General features: G+C 45.0%; 1 protein-coding gene across 3 annotated transcripts in view; it reads left to right on the top strand.

Moving 5' to 3' along the window:
• CUX1 (cut like homeobox 1) overlaps positions 1-23,755 on the top strand; it is a 1,097,219-nt gene that overhangs the window by 1,011,357 nt on the left and 62,107 nt on the right. For all 3 annotated transcript variants that reach the window (XM_085649842.1, XM_085649843.1, XM_085649841.1), the window contains one exon: positions 17,634-17,898. In XM_085649842.1, coding sequence (XP_085505968.1) covers positions 17,634-17,898 — 265 coding nt within the window. The remainder of the gene's footprint in view (positions 1-17,633; positions 17,899-23,755) is intronic.

Below are 23,755 nucleotides of genomic sequence, written 5' to 3'. Positions count from 1 at the left end.
TTGGGTCTATTCGCCACCGTAGAGAACGCGCAATGTCAGCATTTCTGCGCGGTGAAATTTCCAAGGTGGCACTCGCTCGGCGATGCTTTTCGTCGCAAGTGGAATTGCGGTCTTCTATACGCCTTTCCACCTATAGCACTTCTGCCCAGAGTGCTGAAGAAGATCAAGCGCGACCAGGCCCAAGTCATTCTTGTGGCTCCGGATTGGGCATGAAGAGTCTGGTATACCGAGCGCTTGAACATGACCATCGATCCTCCGATCAGACTGCCCCTTTGGGAGGATCTTCTGTTGCAGCAGCAGGAGATGGTCCATCCCCCGAACCTGTCCAGCCTCCAACTCCTTGCGTGGAGAGGGAGCGGCGATAGTTAACAGCCTTCGACGTTCCTCCAAAGTCTGTAATGTTTTCTTGGCAGTCAGGCGTCCCTCTACTAAAACAGTTTTCGCCTGTAGATGGAACAAATTTGTGGCATGATGCGCAGCAAAGGCTGCGGATCCCCTTTTTGCCCCTCTTTCTGAGGTTCTCCTCTTCCTGCTTTCTATGGTCCAGCAGGGCTCTGCTCTGGCCACCCTCAAGGGCTATCATTCCGTCATTTTGGCCATTCTTCGCCTTCCTGATCAGCCTTCTCTTTTTTCAGTCCCCTATTGTAAATCGTTTGCTTAAGGGCATTACTCACCTGATTCCTCCTGTTCCTTTCGTAATGCCTCAGTGGGACTTTAACCTTGTTCTGACGTATCTAATGTGCCCTCCCTTCGAGTCGCTACATACTTGTCCTATCAGACTCTTGACCTTAAAGACTGCTTTTCTTGTTGCCATCACCTCTGCTCGCAGGGTGAGTGAGCTTCAGGCTCTTTCTTTTAAGCCTCCTTTCCTTGCTGTTCATCCGGACAAGGTTGTCCTTCGAACTCAACCTTCTTTTCTTCCCAAAGTGGTTGCCTCTTTCCACATAAGACAGACCATCACTTTGCCCACTTTGCACCACTCTCTGGATCCAAAACGTGCACTCTCATTTTATCTGGATCCAAAAAACAATTGCCGGCGGATTATCAGCTCTTTGTTGGTTATGTGGACAGCAAGAAATGTCGGGCCGTGCAAAAACGAATGAACAAGTTATTCCTTGACGAAAAAGGAACCTTCAGTAAGGTTCCATGCCCATTCCACCAGGGCAATGGCAGCCACTACTGCTTTGGGACGTGGAGTCCCCCTTCATGACATCCGCCAGGCAGCCACGTGGGCTTCATTGCACACGTTCACTAAACATTACTGCCTGGATAGTCAGGTCTTCCCGGTGTTAACTTGGTTTGCAGACCCACCTACGGGGTTGGTATTGCTGGGGTATCTATTCTAAGGTAAGGAATCCATAAATAATAGTCTATTTCAGATGAGCAAGTTACTTACCTGTAAGAGACATATATTAGTTATGGATTCCTTACTGCCCCACCCATCCTGCCTCTTCTGCAAACTGACTTTCAGGGCCCTAGTTTTATGCTCCGGTGGTCAGTGTCTTGCATGGGTATGCACTTCTGGCGTGAAATGTCGTGTAAAGAACTGACGTCAGCATGCAGGGGCGGCATCTAAGTAGATAATGCGGCGATCACGACGCCACCTACCGACACGTAGGAGTACTGCTGAAGGAAAGAAAATTCTCCGGATCCAGTCTGATGCCTGGGGGTAGTTCTAAGGTAAGAAATCCATAACTAATATATGTCACTTACAGATATGTCGTTTCCGAAGGTAAGTAACTGGTTCATCTGCAAGGAGGAGCAGTGGCCTGCAGGCACTGTCATCTCAGCCTCCGTACATTTCTTTTTACCCAGACAAACTGGTCCCTACGGACTCGGTCACCATTCTTGCCAACGGTAGTCATCCTGTTCCATGAAGGCCAGTTCATCGCCTTACCTAATTTTAGGCTACACCTCATCCCTCTAACAAAGAGGAGAGACTCCACCGGCAGGGCCGCAAACAACCGTTCCGAGTGGACATCAACTCTTCGTGGGGTATATCGGAGCCAAGAAAGGGAAGGCAGTTTAGAAACAATCAATCTTCTGATGGATTGTGCTCTGCATTACGATCTGCTACGAATTGGCCAAGAATTAACCCCCGCAGGACTTGCGTGCTCATTCCACCAGATCAAAGGCTGCAACCACTGCATTAGCACACGGAGTCCCGGTTCTGGACATTTATCAGGCTGCAGCGTGGGCTTTGTTGCACATGTTCACCAAACGCTACTTCCTGGACAGTCCGGTCCATCCGAATGGGCACTTTGCCCGGTTAGTTCTACAGGACTTTCTAGTTTAAATTGAGTTTGCAGACCCCCCTCCGGGCAAGTATTGCTTGGGTATCTATTCTGAGGTAACAAATCTGCAGCAGGAAGTCTCTATCGGATCAATAAGTCACTTGTGTTGGTGACGGCCATGGCTGGGATGCAGTGGTGGCCCCAAAGGCTGCTCGGGCAGTGGTGGGCTTGACGCCCAACCCCCTGAAGTGCGGTGGTCTACCGGTTGGTGTGAGTGATGGGACACAATACTCATGGTTGGCATAATATGGCGTTGTCTGGTGAGGGGCAGCTGGTCATTGACCTTGGAGTTCGAAGGAGAGCTTGGTTCTGGACTGGAACAGGCTGGCTGCCCTACAGATTCGGAGATACGCGCTTCCTTTTTGACATCTGCACCGAAGATGTGGGGAGTGTCGCTATTTTGCTGCTGTGCCATATTGCGCCGAGTAAGGTATCTGAGGGTCTTCTTGCGAAGCAAGAAGAGCAGGCTGTCTTGTCGTGCTCTGACAACAAGCGAAGGTTGCAGGCTGGGTGGTGATCGTGCCACAAGTAACAGGAATGGCACTACAAGCAATGCTGGAAGTGGTTGCTTTCCACATGGTGTGCACATTCTCGAAGTGGGTGGCCGAGGAGTAAGGCATAGGGGGTCGAAATGCCCTTGAATATCTCAGAACGGACCCAAAAGGACTGAGACGGATAAACTTCAAATGCAATTGTTTCATGCAAACGGGAGTGAAACCACCGGAAGGCCCTGATGACATGAGCCACACGGCAGCGACTCGAGTTTCAGCGTCCCATGTCCAAACCCGACGGCAGAAGAAAACAATCTAGCAATGGAACCCATGATCATGCACAATCCCAGTTACAGTAGTCACAATACCTAGTGACTCGAAAGCCTTCTTAGAAGAATAACAAGTTGTACATTACCGAGCCTAACACTAGATGGCAGAAGTATGCAGAGCAACTGTATATACAGCTACACATGCCACAAACCTTCTTGTCACAGGTAAGTAAGAAATAATTTACTTTTAAGTATAGTTGTGCAACTTTAGCATTTTTCAAGCATGGCACTCTATGAAAGATCCAATGCAGGCCAAAAAGAGCAAGTTACTTACCTTTGGTAATGCCTTATCTGGTAAAGACTATCTAGTTGCAGATTCCTTACTGACCCACGCATTCTTCAAACAGATTTTTAGGTAAAGGGCTGTGCCCTTTTCAGGGCCCTAGTTTCACACACCAGTGTGTTCTTTGCGGCTCTGTGCTCCTGGCGTGGAAAGATAAGATAAGAAACTGTCGTCAGCGCGCTGGGGTAGCGCCAATATTGGCACTGCGTACGTCACTTCTAGCGTGGATGATGCCGGCGACACCACATGGACCCGAAACGACACAACTTACCAGCGCGCAGGGGTACTGCTCACGAACATTTTCTGTATCCAGTCTGGCAACTATGATTTATTCTAAGGTACGGCAAACCTGCATTCGCTTGCATTCACTGTCAACATGCAATGTCACACCTGACTCCATTTCAGAAGTTAACTTTTATTGAAGCTATTCGGTACGCAGTGAATTCTGCCCCTACCCTCAGGAGTGGAGAGTCCAGGACATTCAGGCTATGATCCCGATGTTTCAACCTCTGTTCTGGATTTCGGAGAAACTGATGCTGATGCTGCTGGGTCTGATGGCCTCCTGCTAGTGAAGCACGCCCGATGTCACATGCAGAGTCTGCAGTAGAACCTGAAGTCCCAGTAGGTGCAGCATCCGGGAATCTTTCCAACCTGGTCAAGATTTTGGAGGAGACTACATAAAATCTGCTGTGGGGGGCTAATGAACTGCGATTGGCAAACTGCAGACCCCTCTCCCTTCCTCACCCGGAACTGACTTTGGTGACCGATGCTTCGCTTCTAGATTAGGGCAGTCACTTGAGAGAGGTGAAGCTCAGAGGACTTTGGTCTCCAGCGGAGTTCCAGATCAACATCAGTGTTCTGGAGCTAACGGTGATTTACTTGGCATTGAAAGCCTTCCTCCCATAAATCAAAAGAGGACTGGTTCAGGTGTTCACATACAACACTACTGCCTTGTAGTACAGCAACAAACTGGACAGATTGGGATTGAGGACTTCGTGTCAGGAGGGTCCTGCATCTCTGGACCTAGCTGTAGCAACAATACATCTTCCTGGCCATGCAGCACATGGCGGGATCTCTGAACGCTAGGGCAAACAAACTGTGCCACAGATGCTTTGCAGATTACGAAAGGAGTCTGCACACAGAGGTGGCACAGTATCTTTTCAGAGAAAGGGAAGAACCTTGCGACCGCTGAGAATGTGCAATGTCGGCACTTCTGCACGTTGGAGTTTTAGAAGTGACTCATTCCATTTAGACTGATACCCGGGACTCCTGTATGTCGATACTGCTCCTGCCCCAAGTTCTCAAGAAGATCAGACCAACCAGCCCCAAGTCATCTTAGTGGGGACCTTCTGTCGCTGCAGCAGGGCAGGGTTCTTCACCAGGTCCTCTGCATACCCCGCCGCCTTGGTTGGAGATAACGCGCCAACCGTTGAATGCCTTTGAACTGCTTTCTGAGATCTGTGATGTCATCTTAGTAGCTCTCAGCAAAGACTGTATACCTGTGTAGTAATGTGGTTCCTTTAACATTCTAGAATGTGGAACCGTTGCTGTGTTCTTGTGTTGTCCTGGAGAGGCTGAGATTCCACTTGTGCCAGTTGAAGGTTGGCTGGCTGGGGAAGATCACGTCTCTTCAGGCTATACGAATAAAGTAATTCAACAGGCAGAGTTGGCTTTGTTTGGTGAGTTCAACATTTTGGCGACGAGGATGGGATGGTCAGAGTAGCCATTTTTATGACTACCCAAGCTGGGAATAACGTGGAGAGTACAAAGCATGGTGTGGGCCCACCCCATCACAGAGAAAGGGGCAACCAAAATGTCTCCTTTTGAAAGTGTGAGGAGAAGGAAGCCTTGCACCAAGCTGACACCTGCTTGGTTAGTTAATGGTGAGGCATTGTGGAAGAGTAGTGAGGAGAAGAGTTTGCCTAAAGGGATTGTACGAGCGGCTGATTGGGTGAAGATGAGGCATAGTAGAGTGAGTGGGGAGGTTGTCTAAGATTTGGGGACCTTTTGAAGTGAGGAAAGTGTGTGAGGAGTATGTTGAACTATGGAATAGCAATACGTGGAATCACCATACAGTAGTTTTGTATTAAAGAGGTGAGAATGGTAGGGATGAGGGACAGTTAAACAGCGAGGGTTCCAACAGCTACATGTTGATTGATGATGCAGAGCAATTTGAGAACTCTAAGGTTGGACCTGGGAGATTTGGTGACAATGGTCCAGGGGACACAAGTGTTAGCAAAAATGGGTACTGATATATCTCGTGTGGTGAAAAGTGTTGCCTGGACCCAAATGTCTGAAAGATCTCGCAGACCACAGGTTTATTTGAAGGACTATGTGCTGAATCAGTAGTATGTTTGGGGTGATTCTTCCTGTACGTGCATTTGTTTAGTTTTTTGTTTTTATGTGATTTGTTCCTAGGTTCCTTTTTTGTTTTTTCACACAGTTTAAGCCTCTTAGGAATTTTCCGTTTGCAGTTGTTGTTTTGAATTGTCTAGTTGCATTTTTGATTTTCTGTTTGCCTTGTTGGGTAGAAAGGGAGGGAAGGTGTAGTATTGTGGTTCCTTTAACATAATAGAATATGTAACCTTTGCTGTGGTCTTGTGTTGTCCTGGAGAGGCTGAGAATTCCACTTGTCCCAGTTGAAGGTTGGCTGACTGGTAAGGAACATCTCTCTCCAGGCTATACAGATAGTCATTCAACAGACAGAGTTGGCTTCATTTGGTGATTGAAATAATAATAATAATAAAGAAGCTTATAAAGCTCATAGCTAATCCTATAGGAGTGTCCAATCGCTAGAGGGTCAAAGTTCCTACCTGTAATCACAAACAGCACAAAACAGCAGATACCTATTTAAAAAACAAAGTTTTTAGATTTTTCTGAAACACGAGTTCTGTCTTGGAATGCCTTAACTACAGAGGGAGAGAATTCCATAGCTTGGGTGCAAGAAGCTGAAGGAGCTCTCACCCATACGAGCTCTCTTCACCCCCGGAACCTGAGCCAGAAAGGCCTCGGAAGACCTTAGGTGTCTCAAAGGTGCAATGAGAGGATGCAAATAGGTCGCACCAGCCTTCCTGAAAATTCTGTAGTAGTAGCAGAGAGCTTAAAAAGCAACATGATTTTTCACTGGAAGCCAGTGAAGCTTGAGAAGTGCTGCACCCATTGAGGCCTGTTTAGGAAGCTTTAGAACAGCAGAGTTTTGAACCCGTTGGAGTCTCAACAAATGTGACTAAGAGACTCCCAAACACAAGATGCTGTAGTAAACCAACCGCGAGATGCCTTAGGCTTGAATCACTGTCTTTTGAGCACATAATGGTAGGAGACCGATAAAGGTTTTCAGTGACTTGAAGATCCCAAACACTTGCCTGCCAAGGCTGTGATTTGGTCATTGATGGTGAGACTTCGGTCAAACCAAATGCCTATGTTCTTGACCTTAAGCTTTGGTGATGGAAAAGAATGAAGCGGCGCTGGCCACCATTCTGGAGATCAAATTGCAGGCTGATTGTCCAGGATGAGGACCTCAGTCTTACCTGCGTTTAACTTCAGGCATTTGAGGTCCATCCATTGGGCAACCTGTAACAGACAGGCCCTCGGGGAGGCAGCCCCACTGGCTGAGTTCTTGGATAAGATGACAATAAACTGTGTCCCTGGCATATGATAGGTCATCAGACCTGTGACGTTCAGTGACATCAGCAAGGGGGTGCGTGTAAAGGTTGAATATGGTGGTGCTCAAGGAATATCCCTGAGACACAACCTGTGCCAGTGGAGCACCTTAGAACGAAAAGTCTTGTGGAGAATGTGAAAGGTACGGCCCTGCAAGAAGTATGCAAGCCAATTTAGGGCCCTATGGTTGACCCCGCAGCTCCACAGCCGCTACAATAAGTGGCTGTGGGATACTGTGTCAAGGGCCGCACTAGAGTCTGCTCTATCCATAACTCTGCTTATGGGCTATGACGCGAGAAGCAGGCCAAACTCTGTACTATACCGTGGGCAAAAGCCTGACTGAGTTCTATGCATATATTCCTTTCCTTAATTAACCCTACGATCTGCTGATTAACATGTTTCTCTGCCACTTTCAACAGCAAAATTGACCTATAATTCCCAGGTTTGGCGGGATCTAGAGAAGGCTTTGTTCGCAATGGAACTACTGAAGCATGCTTCCAACTCAGAGGCACTTGAGACACATGAAAGAATTGTTCAAATGATCTCTGAAAGCAGGGAGAAGATCATCCATTCCATGCTCTGGAATACTGGGAGAAGCCAGATCAAGAGGAGAGCCAGACTTGACTGATGACATACAGACCTGTAGCTCCGAGAGCGACAGAGATTCAAAATGCAAACTTTTATCAGGATCTGTAGAAGACTCAACCAGCCTTTGAGATATGGGGCATTTTTTGACGGCCTCTGAGAAGGAGGTGTATATACTTGCTTCTTTATCATAAAAATAAGTGTTACAATCATCCTCCGGGCGGCAGCAGCTCAAACACTATACTTTGAGAATAAGGTTTTAACAATCACAAAAATCTCTTGAGAAGAGTTATGTCCCAACTCAATTTGGTTTGCATAGAATTCCTGACACATGCCTAATACGACTATGGTAAGATTTCAAGGCTAATCGGTAGGTCTCCTTACTTGCCTAATAAAAAATCCTGCACCAAATGCGCTCGCAGCATTTGCAGTTTCTTTTAAGCATGGCTAGTTCCTTGTTGAACCAGTCCGCTGAGGGTTTGGTTCGACATACTGCCCTCTCAAATATGGGTGCAATACAATCAAGAGCCCCAGAGATCCAGTCTGCCACTTGCATATTTGCAGTAGTGACACAATTGTCAAATTTAGGACAAGTTGCGGCCAAGACATGAGAGAAATTGCTGGTAGTAACCTTTGCCCATTTCAGAGATCTAACCTTCTAACCAGAGATAGTTGGAGGAGTATTTGCACAGGGGAACCTGAAAAGGAATGGCTAGATGGTCAGACCATAGGAGAGGCAGGGGAGGTTCAACGACCAGTTCACTCAGTTTAGAAAAAATAGTCAAGTATATGGCCACCCTTATGCATAAGCCAGGAAACTAGTTGTAACAGTTGAAGCCTTGCCAAATCAGTGCATAGCACCGCAGCTATTGGGCAAGAGGAATCCTCAAAGTGATGGTCAAAGTTGCCTAACACAGTAAAATCAGAGTAGTGCTGCACCAAGAAAGGAAGAACATCAGCTAGGGAAGAGATACAATTTGAAGCTGGTCTAGGCGACCGATAAATCAAAACCCCAGAAAAGGCGAAATTACTTGCAGGCCAAAGTAAAAAGAGCTGTCTTGCAGCCAACTATAGTCAATTTAGAAAAGGTACATGAAAAAGATTGCTTAAAATTAACAGCAATGCCCCTATTGCGTAGCCTGCAGGGACAGCCAACAAGATGTCAGGTTCCACATATTCAGAAAGCCAAATTTCCATCAGAAAAATTGCACTTGGGAGATAATCGGAGATGAAGTCACAAATTTAAAACTTGTGCTTCATCAGGGAACGGCAGTTAAGAGAATCAAAAAGAGACTTAACAGGTGCCCGAGGAGGCACACTCACCTCTAGGCTCAGGGATGCAATGCACAAGGGCACAAAGGCACAGTGTTCACACGCTAGCACTACAGCAGCCGGATCCAGAACCTGGCAGCAGGCAAGAGGAAACAAAGGAGCTACCTTCCTAAGTTTTCGCTGGCACGGCCATGCAATTAGGGGTCCTGGCATCGTCCAGACGCAGACGGGCTTGCCTGAGGCGCAAACACGACCTCTAAACCTTAAGAAGCCCGCCACTAAAGGTGCGTGGTCAAAGGCGTGATGATTCTAGAAACGCGGGCATGGTGGAGGGCAAAGGAAATCAAACCTGAGCCCAGCAGCCCCCCTTCCTTTTGGAAGATTTCCCTACCGGGAGAGGGTAGTATTGGCACAATTAAACAAATTAAAATGAAAGTGACAAATTAAAACAATAAAAAGCACACATTGTGTGGCTTGACCTTAAAATGGCCCCCAAGGTGCCTGGAGCTAGGCAACTCCGGCACTGACTGCACTACAAGGAAAGCAAAGATTGTCAGAAGACTTAAGAAGAGCAAGTATTAAGTGTCCTTAGAGCAGGCAGAGCGCTTCAGTCTCGGTTGCTAGAGACAGCGCTAACATTTCATTCGTGAGAAGCCCACCACTAGAGCGGCGTGGCCAAAGGCTTGGCGGTGCTAGAAACAGAAGGGCAAAGAAAATCAAAACTGGAGCCCAGCATCTCTCCTCCATCCTGGAAGGCTTCCCTACCAGGGGGGAGTACTGGCGCAATTAAACAAATTAAATAAAAGTGAAAAATTAAAACAATAAAAAGCACACCATGGGTAGCCTTAAAAAGGTCCCCACTGTGCCTGGAGCAAGGCAGCTCCGGCGCTGACAGTGCTACAAGGAAACCAAAGAATTTGTCAGAAGACTTAAGGAGAGCAAGTATTAAGTGTCAACAGCCTGCCACTGGGACACATTTCTCGTCCTTTTGATCCGCTTCCAGACCCATTACTGGAGATTTTATTCTTTGTTCTGACTTTAGCCTGGTAAGGCCTTGCCTTGGGCACTGCTAAAGGGCATCTTACGGCCATATCCGCTGTTTTGAAGTTGCCGGATAACCCTTACTGTTTATATCACCTGTAGTGACTCTTTTTCTTAAAGGCTTGCAGCATTTGTTCAGTTCAACCCCTTTCATCATGCCCCACCGGGGTACCTTATGGGATTACCATTCGAGACCCTGCATAATAGCCTGCTCAGATATCTGAATCTCAAGACTGCCTTCTTGGTGGCTGGAACATCAGACCGGTAGAGTCAGCTAGCCAAGGATCTTTCAGTTAACTCTCTGTACACCAGCTTTTACCCAGAGAAACTGATACTTCTGACATGTGCCTCCTTTTTCCGAAAGTGGTCACTCACTTTCAAGTTGGCCAGATCTTTGTGGTGCCCTCATTTTTCACCCATCTCATCCTTCTAAGTAGGAGAGACACAGCCCAAATAGAGCTCCTTCTTACTTCATCAGTGACACAAAAGACCATAGGGGTGGATGAACTTCTCTTCATTGAGTGGATCATCACCTCTTCATTGAGTTTAGTGGAGTAAACAAGGGGAATGTGGTGCAGATACAGACCATCTCTCTATGGATTGTACTCTGCTGCAAGATCTGCTACTACTTAGCTAATAAGCAGCTTCCTGAGGGCTTGCAAACCGATTCCACCAGGCCACTACTACTGCTTTAGCATGCCTGGTACCCATCCTGGGCATCTGCCAAGCTGCTACATGGGTGTCCCTCCATATGTTTATGGAGCACTACTGCTTGGACGGTTTGGTCTGTCGGGATGGACATTCGCTATTGCGGTCTACCAGGACTTCCAAATTTGAGCCATTCGCATTCCCACCACCTGGTAGGTATTCCTTTGGTATCTATTCAAAAAGTGATGAATCTGTGGTTGGAAGTCTATCAGAAGAACAAGTTACTTGCCTTCGGTAACGCTTTTTCTGGTAAAGACTTGATCTAAACACAGATTCCTCACCTGCCCTCCGTCCAGCTTCATTCTTGGAATAGTCTCATTCAGTCCAGTCTTAATAAGATTCCATCTCAAAAGATTCTGCTTGCAGGTTTCACATTGAATGTATGGGCTCCATATTTGTTTGCATGGATTGAGTTCAGAAAAGAAATTGATGCCAGTGCTCGGACGTGGCATATAAATACTGGTCCAAAAGCCACAATTACGCGAGATGGACTCCCACATAGTAACATGACATCACACTACTCCACCTGTCCGCACTGTTTGGAATTGCTATGCAAATTTTTCTGGGTTCAGTCTTACCCCTTGTAATATTCAAAAGGTGACAAATCTGCTGTTAGTCACTACCAGAACAGGTATTGCCGGAGTTAAATCTCTTGTTCCTTTGAATTGGTCCTTCTATCACATTGAGATCATCCATAAAGAGTCCTGCAGCGAAACATATGCTCTGCATGTTAGGAATGGATGCCACACTAAAGGTGTTCTATAGCACTTGTGTCGTGGAGTCCTCTTTTGATTTCTGTGCAGACTAAAACCTGTAACATCTAATGGGAAACCAGCATACATTTGGCTTTTTCTTCGATTTTGGTTTTGATTGTCGGTGTCAATTAAAGTTAATAGATCTTGGCTTTCAGTGCTTTTTGCCGATGCTGCTTAAAATCAGCAAAAACAAGCACTTGCAATGCAACAGGTCTCGCATTTGTGAGAGTTTGAGTTATTGGCATTGTAAATGACAATGCCTTTTATTTATGTCTTTGAAAACCTCTAAGCGATACGTAAGCACACATTTTGTACTTTTAGTCCTTGCTTACAAGACGCAAGCCTGACAGTAAAAGGGGCTCCGTTACTGCCAGCCTTGCTTCGCTGTCGTGCTTTAAAATAGCCCCTGCTACCAGTTTGGTTTTTTTTGCATTATTTTTGTTTAAATCTTTTTATTAACATTTTGCACATTTTAAGCATACAAACAAAACAGTGCTTGTGCGTCAAGAAAAGGTGGTTGCCAACAGTATAGTGTCTAGTACCCAACGGAAAAGACAGATGAGTGTTTCACAGTGACCACAAGAGGTCGTAGGGCAGTGTCTATAGACAAGGCGTATCGATGTCTATGAGCATTACCACAGGTAGGCATGCATGTGAACAGTTCAGATATAGTGCAGCTTGAACCAAACTGGGGACATAGGCTACAACAAAAGAAGGACAATGTAATTCAAAGATGGATAAGGGAGTCGCTTGAGACCTGCTGCCGTGTCAAGTGTAGCCGGGGGGGGGGCCCAGATCCATCAGGACCCAGTGACAATGAAGTTCTGAAACAGAAGGATCATATCAGTCTGGTAGTCCGCGTTACTCAATGCTGCAAGTTACTGCTTTATAGCGCTTTGGGAAACAATTATTGCGATCACCCATGTTTATATGTTGGGCATTTTGTTGGGAGCACGTGAAATGGAATTTCCGCCTGTTATGTTGCAAGAAAACAGACATTATAACCCATTTCGTTCTCATGTCAGCTAGCTCCATAGGACGAAAGGCTGAGTCGTCCAGCGTGATTCAAGCTCTGGGACACACAAATAACTAAGGTGTATTAAACCACTGAGCTTTCTACAGTCCATGGTCTGAGCGATCAAATGAGTATTTCGTGCTTGAAATATTAAGGCAGGGGAAACAAGTGGGAATGGCAAATTATTTTATTGAGAAAATACTAGACATGGTCCTGAATACAACAGAATTATTAGGTATGTGTAAGTAATGTTAGAAAACACTATCTGTCGCCCGTGCCGCTTGGTAGCGCCATCTTACTGTTTTTTACTTGTGAGGGGCAGTACTATCGGACAATTTGAGTGAAATTTAGCAACCGACGATGTAATGTTATCCTTTATTTCTAGAGCTTCTTTCTTCAGACATGGTCTCTTGGTGCACTCGCACAGAAGTTTCAAAATATGACCCCGTATGAAAGAAGGTCTAGTATTACAACATAACATTCTAGGGTTTGGAGTCCGATCCACAAAGTCTGTGTTTTTTACTCTCATATGTATAGTTTTGCGGGCCCCCTCCTGAAGTTTCGAGGCAGAATATGTTGTACTCCCACGGGCCTCACTCACCTTAAATCTATCTGAAGCCGATACATGAAGTATTATTGTGGCCTGCAATATTAATGCATGTTGTTTGCGTTGCATTGAATAGACAAAACTGTAGCAAGCGCTATATAAAATAAGTTATTTTAATAAGGCAGAGTTACGTTCTTAGCACAGACCTAATCTTTAACAACTATTCTGTCTGCATCGGGAATGGATGGTGGGGCGGACGAACCATAGTTATTTGTGCATGTTCTTACTGCCAAAAACACTATCATTTTCTTTAAATGCGAATGGTATTCTGCAAAATAGATCTATTAAGCGTCCCCTCGTACAGTACCATAGTAATTGGACGGGCTGAAGATCAATACATAAAAATACATAAGATGTAACCAGCACTCACTTTTTTTATGTATTCTTTTTCCTTTTTTATAAGACACATACATATAAGCAACGGTTAACAAACCTAGATCCCTCTCTTGATAGACATACATACATACACTGGTAGTTTCTTTTACCCCCTCCTGTTTTGTCAAAAGCAACCTGAAGCTGCCGACGACTCGGTGCGGTGCTGTCAGAGGAAATGCAGTCCCATCACATATCGGCGCACAGTCACGGCAGAAGGACCAGCGAGGTTTATTCTCAAAATGTGGGAAGGGATCGAGGGTGAAGAGGGGATGCTGGAAAGAGGGGGACAGGGTTGAGGAAAAGGGGAAGGGAGGTGGAGACTGGCGGGGTTGTGCAGAGTGGATGGGGTTGTTGTAAAGTTGGCAGAGGAGTACGGAAGGAAAGAAGAGAGGAGGAAAAAGGGTGCAGTAGTAAATGCTAGTAGGAGAAGCAGAGGACTTGAAGAGAGAGGGAAACAAGCGGTGCGTAAATGTGCACTTTGTACTTAGTCTTTCTTACCAAATGCAAGGCTGGTAGTAAAAGAGGTGCAGTTATTGCCGGTCTTGTTCCTTATAAGCAACAACTGTACGTACAAAGTGCGTGTTTACACACCGCTTGCAGGTTTTCAAAATATATAAACAAAAGGCATTTTCATTTACAATGCCAATAGCTCAAACTCTTGCAAATGCAAGACCTTTATTGCATTGCAAATGCTTGTTGAGCTCTAAGACAGCGGCAGCCATATGAAGGCAGGAACCGTGTCTCCTGGCTCTGCGTTTCAAAAGCAGGAGGGAGGAGGAGGCAGCTGCCGCCCAAACAGACCTCGGTCTCTGAATGCACAGCAAATGTGGCAAGATAAGATCCACATTTACAACCCTGTTTACAACAGAGCTCAGTAAACCACAGCAATGGTCTTAAGTGCTGCAGTTTAATGAAATAAATAGTATTCACAAGCTTTGAGTAACCACACATGTAACAGGGGCTGTCCTTGAAAATGGGCAGAGCTTTTTAAAGCCCATATCCTGAATACAGCATTTCTCGCAGAGACAGCGCAAGCGCTGCCTAGGCGAGACCTAAAAATCACAAATGACGCAGGTGCTTCATTCCCTAGGCACGTGCAGGTGATGACCCATGAGCAAGCATGGTCACAGTGCATATCAATCAGTGTGAAACATATTCATAATATTGTCTTTATGATCTTATCCATATAGTGTCTGTGTGCATGTTTTTTTTTTCTCAAGCTACTTTTACCATGGCCTACCTTGGGAGCATCTGCAAAATCTCCCTAAAGAATTTAGGCCAGATGCACAGAGACATTTGAAATTGCTAACCTTGAGTTGCAAAATCACAGGGTTTGTGACCTCAAAACAGCTTTTAGCAATATATTTAACTCATTTTGCGATTTGGAAAAGCCTTTCTCACTCTCAAAATGGGTTTAGCGACCCATTTCCATCTGCAATTAGGAAGGTGTGTGAAAAAGGCGTCCCCTTCTAATTATGATATTGCGCACACATACACACACAGCGTAGTGAAAATTCCAAAACACATGGTGACGATGCAGGACCCCTCTTTCACACCTCTTCCTAACTGCAATTGGACATAGATTGCTAAACCCATTTTGAGAATCAGAAAGGGTTTTCCAACTCGCAATATTAGATTAATATATGGGTAAAAGCTGTTTTGAGATCACAAACCCTGTGATTTTGCAACTCGGGGTTTGCAATTGCAAATGGCTCTGGACATCTGGCACAAATTCTTTAAGGAGATTTTGAAGATGCTCCTAAAGTAGGCCTTGGTAAAAGTAGCTTGTGAAATAAATAAACACAACTTGCTATTCCAGAACTGGAAACACAAATGTGACAAGCAGTGCTCTACAAATCCACCTTAAATTACATTGCAAATTGGTACAGTTCAGAATGATGTTTCTGTAATCCTTAAAAGAAGATGACCAGACATTGCACCTGAATAAAGACTATGCATATTCTGATATGTAAGGTGCAGAACCGGACAGTATTTTGCATTAGAAAGCAATTGTTTTAAATCCTGGGTTTGTTAAACATTCTGATATTAAAGCTCCATCAGCCATAGCATTCCAATTTATTAGAGCATTCTTCTACAGTCTCAGAAGAAGTTACTTATGATGAGATCACGACAATGACGAATGAGGATTCAATAATCGCAACATCGGAGTGGTTTACAGATTCTGGTATAATCCCAGGAGGCAGCTTCGCTCCTCGAGCGCAAATCTGATTACAACCACCAGATTTAAGAGATCCAGGATGGGAGGTAGAGCCTTTGGTGTGGTTGCTGCGCGCTTATGGAATGAGCTGCCTCAGAACCTTAGACAGGCTAGCTCTCTGATTTGCTTCAGGAAGAGTCTGAAAACTTGGCTATTTTCAAGGGGTGAATAATAGATCCCCCACTGACAATTGGTTCTGTTGCTATAGTGGCTACTTTTCAATCGAAGCGTCAGGATACCCGTAGGGTGGCATTTTTGCACTATATAAGTTTTTAATTCAATTCAATATACTGTTGTCAAAACAGACTGCCTGTCAGGAAGGATCCACTGTAGTGTAGCAGATTCAGAACAACCATCTGCTGGAGGTCAGAAAAATACCCCTCTAGATCATCAATTTAAATGATGCACCCTGATGGTAAGCAATTGGGAGATTTGAATGAAGCAGCCTTTAGGTGCATTAAAATCCGATTTTTCGTGCAATGTTTTGGCATTTAGAGCTATTAGGCTGGCTCAGATCATTATTTCACTAGAATGTAAGGCTGGCAGATTGTGGTAAGTAATACCTTCATGCTAAAGGTGAGGGGGAAGTAGTTCCATGGAGGGGAAACTACTGTTCAGGTTGGTGCTTCAGACATCTTCACACACAGTTTTCATCGAGATGTGGCTGCAAAACTTAAAAACGTTTGGTAATCCACAAGTGAAGTGGGTTGCAACTCGCCAGAATGCAAAGCACTCATTTTTCTTCTTTGTAAAGTTTACAACGTGAAGACGTACAAGTAATTAGTTCTTTATTGTAGCACAAAGAGACAGAAAATCAAATATGACAAAAAAAATCCTTTAGGATTATGCAGTATTCTGTGATAAGTTGGAAATCCCCCACATCGAAAGATCCTCAGAGTCGAAATGCATCAGGGACGTAAAAGTTGATTTTGAAATTCAGTTGGTTTTGAAATTCTGCTGTTGAAAGTACCCTTTCTTGTTCTCTTTATATCACCCAGTGTCAGCAGTTGGATAAAATATATGAAAATTTTGATTTCGGGATTAAACTGAGGTTTTATCAATTTGATAGAATAAAATAGAACAAAATAAAAAAAGCTTTTTATTATAATGAGAAAGACATATAATGGATTATGAATTCAATGAAACTTAAATCAACTTTTAAATGCAGTTATTGCCATTAATGACTGATTTGAGTGAACACAGCTTCTTTTGGAAAAGTACAGACGTATACCACATGGACTCATACTCCACATGGTTTTAATGAAATATAACTCTCTGCTTGGAGGCTCTTCCTATATATTGCATATTACATAATTTGCTTCCTCTATTGACTGTGGTTTAATCATATCCCATTATTTTGCTTTGTATCCTGAGCTCAGATTATTTAGATGTCATGGGGCCAGATGGCTGAGAATGGGAATTTATTTTACATCATAATGTTTCTCCTTCCTGTACATTGATTCCTGTTACATTAACAGTTCACATTGTCACTGGGCTGGTCTAGATAAGAGTTTCTAACCAAGTGGCTAGATTGTCTGTGATATAGGCAAGGTGTGCAGCAGCCACTTGAGAGGCCTCCCATAAACATGTGAGTGGGATACAACAAAGTGGTAAATTAGCCTTTCAAATCTTAATGTTGTGTACACGACGTCGAATATGAATTAGGAAATGGATTTGGTTTCATATATCTCTATGAAACATGCATCGTTTTGTATTTCACAATGCACCATTGAGTGAATTGTTTTAGTACATTTAAGAAGTATAAATTACACAGTGCATATTAATGTACAGAAAATCATGTTTTGCAAAATCGATGTCTGTAATGAGATGAATGTCAAAACTATAACTTACTGTAATTGTGTCCTCAAAACAACAGAAGAAATACTTTGTTTTGAGGTAGTTGTTAGACAGCTGTCAGGCAAACAAGTTACTAATTTTACCTGTAGTCATCCTGTAACACTCTGTACTGGTGAGATTAATTATATAACATGTTTTTCCAGCCTACATGAAACGACGGCACAGCTCTGTAAGTGAAAGCCAGCCTATTGAACCTCCCTCAGTTGGAATTGAGTACAGCCAGAGTTGCAGCCCACAGCCACAACATCAGCTGAAGAAACCACGAGTTGTGTTGGCACCAGAAGAAAAAGAAGCTCTAAAAAGAGCCTACCAGCAGAAGCCATATCCATCACCAAAAACCATAGAGGAGCTGGCGGGCCAATTGAACTTGAAAACCAGTACCGTAATAAACTGGTTCCATAATTACAGGTACATATTAAAACACGTTAAAGAGCTATCATGATAATTTCCAGTTCAGTAGAAATATACATTTTCTCACCTCAGTGTATTCTTGGTACATATAAGGGGCAAAACGTTAAAGATGCAATGTGTTTTTACTCATAGCACTGTTTGTTTTTATGTAGTACATTTATGTCCCTCTAACAGGTACAAGTAAGTTTAAAACTAGGTATTACCGATCCAGACTCTTAAATTCACTCAAATTTGATTAGTATTCCAAAGATGGGAACAAGAGAACAATTGAACCATGCTATGACTGACTGGTGGGCTTATGCATTTTAAAGGCTCCATTACACTTCCCCAGAAAAAACTTCTAGCAAATAGTTGGGATATTTTGGAGGACCTTACAGTTGTGGATGGTTGCCTACATCCATAACTTATTCATCTACTACCTTGATAGTAATGTTGTTCTTATGAAGTGTGCTTTTGTTCTTTTGTGTAAAGCTGTTAAGTCGTTTTTGAGATGGAAGCATCTAAAAAAGTTCCTGGGTGGGATTAAAGTGTTAACACTTTTGTATATTTCTTCATTTTAAAGTTGTGATTTATTGATTTGCAACTCTTGTCAAACATTTGAATTTTATGTCAAATTTTATTGGCTGGAGAAGTGCTCTGTAGATTTTTTTTTTGCCATCCTGATTTACAATGAGGAAGATAGTTTTTAGCATCAAGAGTTGTTAGGAACAGCTGTGCATGAGAAATGTCAAGAGCAAGTTCAGGTCCCACAGAGGCATAACAAAACAGTTTAGGGCAAACACGTGTATCACACATTTTGTAAACTTATCACCAATGGAGACTTTCACAAAAAAGGTTGGTCCGATAAACCCCATAAATCCTGAAAGAGCTGATTAATAACCTTCCACTGTGCCCATCGCAAGGCCTTGCTGGGCTAATGAAATAAATAACAAAAGAATAAACTGAAGAACATCAAATTGTTTGGATTGAGAGGGGCCAGTGTTTCAAGGCTGTACGTCTGGAGAAAATACAATTGATCTCATCCGGATAGGACTCCTAAGCATGAGACAGGTGTCAATCGCTCTCCCAATGCAATTTATTGTTTGTAGACCAACCCAGAGCACATTACTTAGCTGAATCTTGACCATAATGTTTCTTTGGGGCTAAAGAGGTCCTAAGGTCCCCTGGGATAGCGAACAAGATGTTGCTGGCCATATCCCATTAAACATAGGTGTACATAACATGGAGACAAACTGCACTAAAGGGCTAGGCTACCCGAATAAAACAGTATCTCTCAGGAAGCATAGATTTTCGTTTTTTTTAAACATATTGTTCGAGGCATGTGAGCTGTAGATCTCATGCTTTGCATACTCCTGCCAACTAGTGTTGGGTCCGGATGTTTGCAGTTTGTTTTTATTCGAAGAAGTCTTTCCCAGTCACGAGGTGGGTGACTCCTCCTTTTGGTGATAGTGCGCATGGGCATCGACTAAATTGTTAGGTTGTTTTTTTTTTCCTCCATCGCGTTCGGATGTGAATTGCTGTGCTCCGGTTTGACAAGCGTTTCTTCGGTTTACCTCGGTGCACAAGCCATTCACCCTATATGGTATTGTTTTTAATCGCGTATGCCATTCTCTACGTATTGTATTTACTTCTAAAAAGAAAACGTTTTTCGATCTGGAAGCTCGTGGAAGGCCGTCGGGCCTACCCGCGACGGTCCTCCTTGCAGTCAATGGAACGGACTCCATTCAAATTCTGCCCTCTGTTCCACGCAAAGTTTACGCACACTGACGCACACGAAGTGTGCAACCTGTGCTTGTTTCCGGAGCACAGGACTGGGAAGCGTGCAAGGCTTTCTACTCCAAGAAGACTCATCGCGACAGTCTGGCTCCACGTCACGACATGCAGAGCCAACACGCAAGTTCCATTCCGGACCTCTTTGGAGAGGATTCGGAACAAGAAGCCGGAGACGCTATGGGAGCCGAAGAACAGGATCCCATCTCCATCTCCAACTATGGCTCCGAGGGGGACGATGAAATCCTGCAAGGGCAGCGTACCATAAGTACAGATCCTTCCTTGTCCCACAGTCCACTTCAGTCCAAGAAGAAGGTTCCAGTCCAACCCCCACCTCCGGGCCACGGTCATCACCGAGAACATGTTTCCAATGCCCTGCCATCCAGCTTTGTACCGAAACACACCCAAAAGCCTTCAACACCGAGCCGAGCTGCCCGAAAACGGGCTCCGATCCGAAACCTTTGGGATCGAAGTCGAAGCCAGGCTCTGGCCCGCCCCCTTTGATGCCGAAAACACTTTTGGTTCCAAAATCATCAGGATCCTAAACCTCGGCAACAAAACCATCGGCACCGAAACTTTCTGCACCGAATCAACCGGACGTGCTGATTCCATCTCAAGAACAACATTTCGATGCTCTGCCTACCAAACCGGATCTGAAACAGAGACAGGTGTACATCCATCCAACTACTGGACATATCACCACAAAAGTGACCCTTAAAAAGAAACCTGACACAGAGGAGACCTACCACATTCCTTTAAAGAGGAAGAATGTCTGGACTAATCCTTCTCCTCTTCCTCTTCCAACTCCTTCTTCTCTTCTCCTCAGCCTCAATTTTTAATAATTTCACCTGAGCACTCATCACCACATACACCTGAAGATCAGGATAATGGGAATGGGGACAATGCACCATTACTCCCAGACCCATGGGCAGAATATAATACCGACTCTCCCACAGGAAATGGTCCTGACCTGTACCTACCAAGCCCTCTCCACCGGACGACAGCATAGGTTACATAGAACTGCTGGGTAGAGCTGCCAACTACCATGGTGTACAGCTGCACAAAGAATCCCTTGAAGAGGATTTCCTTTTTGAAACCCTTAGCAGCACACAAAAGTCATCGCACACACTCCCCATGCTCAACGGTATGATCAGGCATGTTGATGACATATTTAATGACCCCGTAGGGCCCGTATCCTTACCCCTAGGTTAGATAAAAAGTACAAGCCAGCACCATCTGACCCAGTGTACATAAAGGGACAATTACCATTGGACTCCCTAGTGGTGTCCAACGCACGTAAAAGGGCCAACTCCCAAAGTACAGGAGATGCTCCACCCCCAGATAAAGAATCCAAGCTTATTGACGCTTCGGGGAAAAGGGTAGCCTCTCAGGCAGCAAACTTCTGGCACGTCTCTAACACGCAAGCGCTGCTCTGCTCGCAAGGTATGACAGGGCGCATTGGGACGAGATGGAGCAATTGCTCCAATTTCTGTCCAATGAACATAATTCTACAGAGCAAGACATAGTGCGGGAGGGACAGCTAATTTCAAATAATGCAATAAGGTGCTCCCTAGATGCTGCAGACAATGCTGCTAGAGCTATAAACACCACCGACCTTTTAAGATCCTGAGGTTCAGACTTCCATACTGAACACACCCTTTGACAAACAACACCTCTTTGGCCCGGTAGTAGATTCCTCACTGGAAAAAATGGAGAAAGACACTGAAGTGGCCAAATCCATGGGAGCCCTTCAACTAACACAAGCACGTGGTATCTTTCGGCGCTCCTTCTACCGAGGAGGGTCCAAAAATACCTCCGCAGAGACTACCACCATGTGCAAGGGCAACAATAAACCCTCTGCCTCTAAGGGTTATTTCAGAGGGGGTTACAGAGGCAACAACGGCAAAGGTAGAGGCTCAAATACACGCACCTCCCTCTCCAACACAAAGGAGTGGCTTCCCTAGACTTCCCCCTCCATACCCACCCCGCACCTCACCCCCCTCCCCACCCCCCCCCCACCTCGCCCCCTCGTCGACCATTTAACAACTGATGGGGGACGACTTTCAGATTCCTTAATCGTCTGGCAGTCCATTACAACAAATAAGTGGGTACTGGAAATTATCTGTGTTGGTTACTGCATGGAGTTCACCAATAATCCTCCAAACATTCCCCCAAGGTCACACAAACTCTCGCCGGATCACCTACTCCTCCGCAAACAAGAGGTTTAGTCTCTCCTTCTAAAAAGGGGCTATAGAGCCCGTACCACCACAACACCACGGGTCGGGCGTGTACTCCTTTTACTTCCTATTACCCAAAAAAGATGGTTCTCTCAGACCAATATTGAACCTCAGAGAACTAAATCTTTACATACAGTCAGACCATTTTCACATAGTAACACTTCAACAAGTACTACCACTTGTGCAAAAGAGCGACTTTCTGTCTACTCTAGACTTAAAGGACGCCTATTTCCATTTTCCAATCCATCCCGCTCATCGCAAATTTCTCAGATTTGTGATAGCGGGTCAACATTACCAGTTCAAGGTACTCCCGTTCGAAGTCACCACTTCCCCCAGAGTCTTCACAAAGTGTCTGCCGGTAGTCGCTGCTCACCTAAGATGACAACACATCCATGTCTTCCCCTCCTTGAACAACTGGCTCATCAAAGCCAGTATGTATCCAAAGTGTCTCCAGCACACTCACAGAACAATTAAGTTACTACATCAACTGGGGTTCACAGTCAATGTGCTAAAATCACATCTCCAGTCTGCCAATACGCAAAACTACCTAGGCGCCAACTTAAATACTCAAAAGGCTCTGGAGTGTCCCAACGCAGCCAGAATTCGCAACATTCAGGCTTTTGGTCTCCAGTTTCAATCCAATCACTCGCTTCCAGCTCGGGTGAATATGCAACTACTGGGAATGATGGCATTATGCATCATGATTGTTCCCCGTGCCAGGCTGCACATGCATCCCCTCCAGGAATGCTTAGCGAGTCAGTGGAACCAATCACAGGGTCTGTTAACCGATCTAGGGTTTGTAAGCGGCCGTACTCATCGCTCTCTGCAGTGGTGGAACACACAAAATTTATCAAAAGGACGGCCCTTTATAGACCCGGTTCCACAAACAGTACTAACAGCAGACGCGTCCCTCACTGGCTGGGCAGCTCATCTTCAGCAACACACAGTGCAAGGCCTATGGAGCGAACCGCAGAGGTTGCTTTACATCAACCATCTAGAGTTGCTTGCAATCTTTCTAGCTCTCAAGGTATTTCAAACTCACCTGGTTGGCGAAGCTGTCTTAGTTCTTACCGACAACATGACAGCCATGTATTACATACAAAAACGGGGGGGGGGGGGGGGGGGCACTCTCTTCAACTGTCCCACTTATCCCAAGACATCTGGAGGTGGGCCATTCACCACGAAATCTATCTCCTTGCGGAACACCTCCCAGGAGTGAGCAACCAGATTGCAGACCTCCTCAACCGACAGAGGCAGCAAACACACAAATGGGAACTTCACCCTCAGGTTCTCCTCCCATACTTTCAAAGTTGGGGAGTCCATCAGATAGATCTGTTTACCACACACCAAAACGCAAAATGCCAAAGCTTTGCCTCCAGGCACCCACACCTGCTCTCCAAGAGCAATGCACTATGGATGAACTGGTCAGGGATATTTGCCTACGCTTTTCCGCCTCTCACATTCATTCCATTAGTGGTTCTGAAGCTCAGGCAAACATCCCTCACACTGATACTAGTAGCTCCCCCATGGGCCCGTCAACCATGGTTCACAACCCTGTTGGAGCTGTCTCTGGTCCCTCATCAAAAGCTGCACCTGACATCCAGTCTTCTCACACAGAGCCATGGAGAAATCAGGCACCCAGATCCCAAACAACTGAACCTCACGATATGGCTCCTGAAGTCATAGAGTTTGGTTATCTGAACCTTTCACTAGACTGCATGAACATCAGGGTGGCCAGAAGGCCTAACACAGGAGCATTGTTACTCAGCTAAATGGAAACACTTTATTTATTGCAATAACAATCACATCAACCCTCTTGATGCTTCCATACAAAACATCATCTGCTA

The sequence above is a fragment of the Triturus cristatus genome, chromosome 3_2 (genome assembly GCF_964204655.1).
Source record: "Triturus cristatus chromosome 3_2, aTriCri1.1, whole genome shotgun sequence".
Lineage (NCBI taxonomy): Eukaryota > Metazoa > Chordata > Amphibia > Caudata > Salamandridae > Triturus > Triturus cristatus.
Note: the sequence above shows the minus strand (reverse complement) of the source record. Positions and strands in the feature narration are given on the sequence as shown.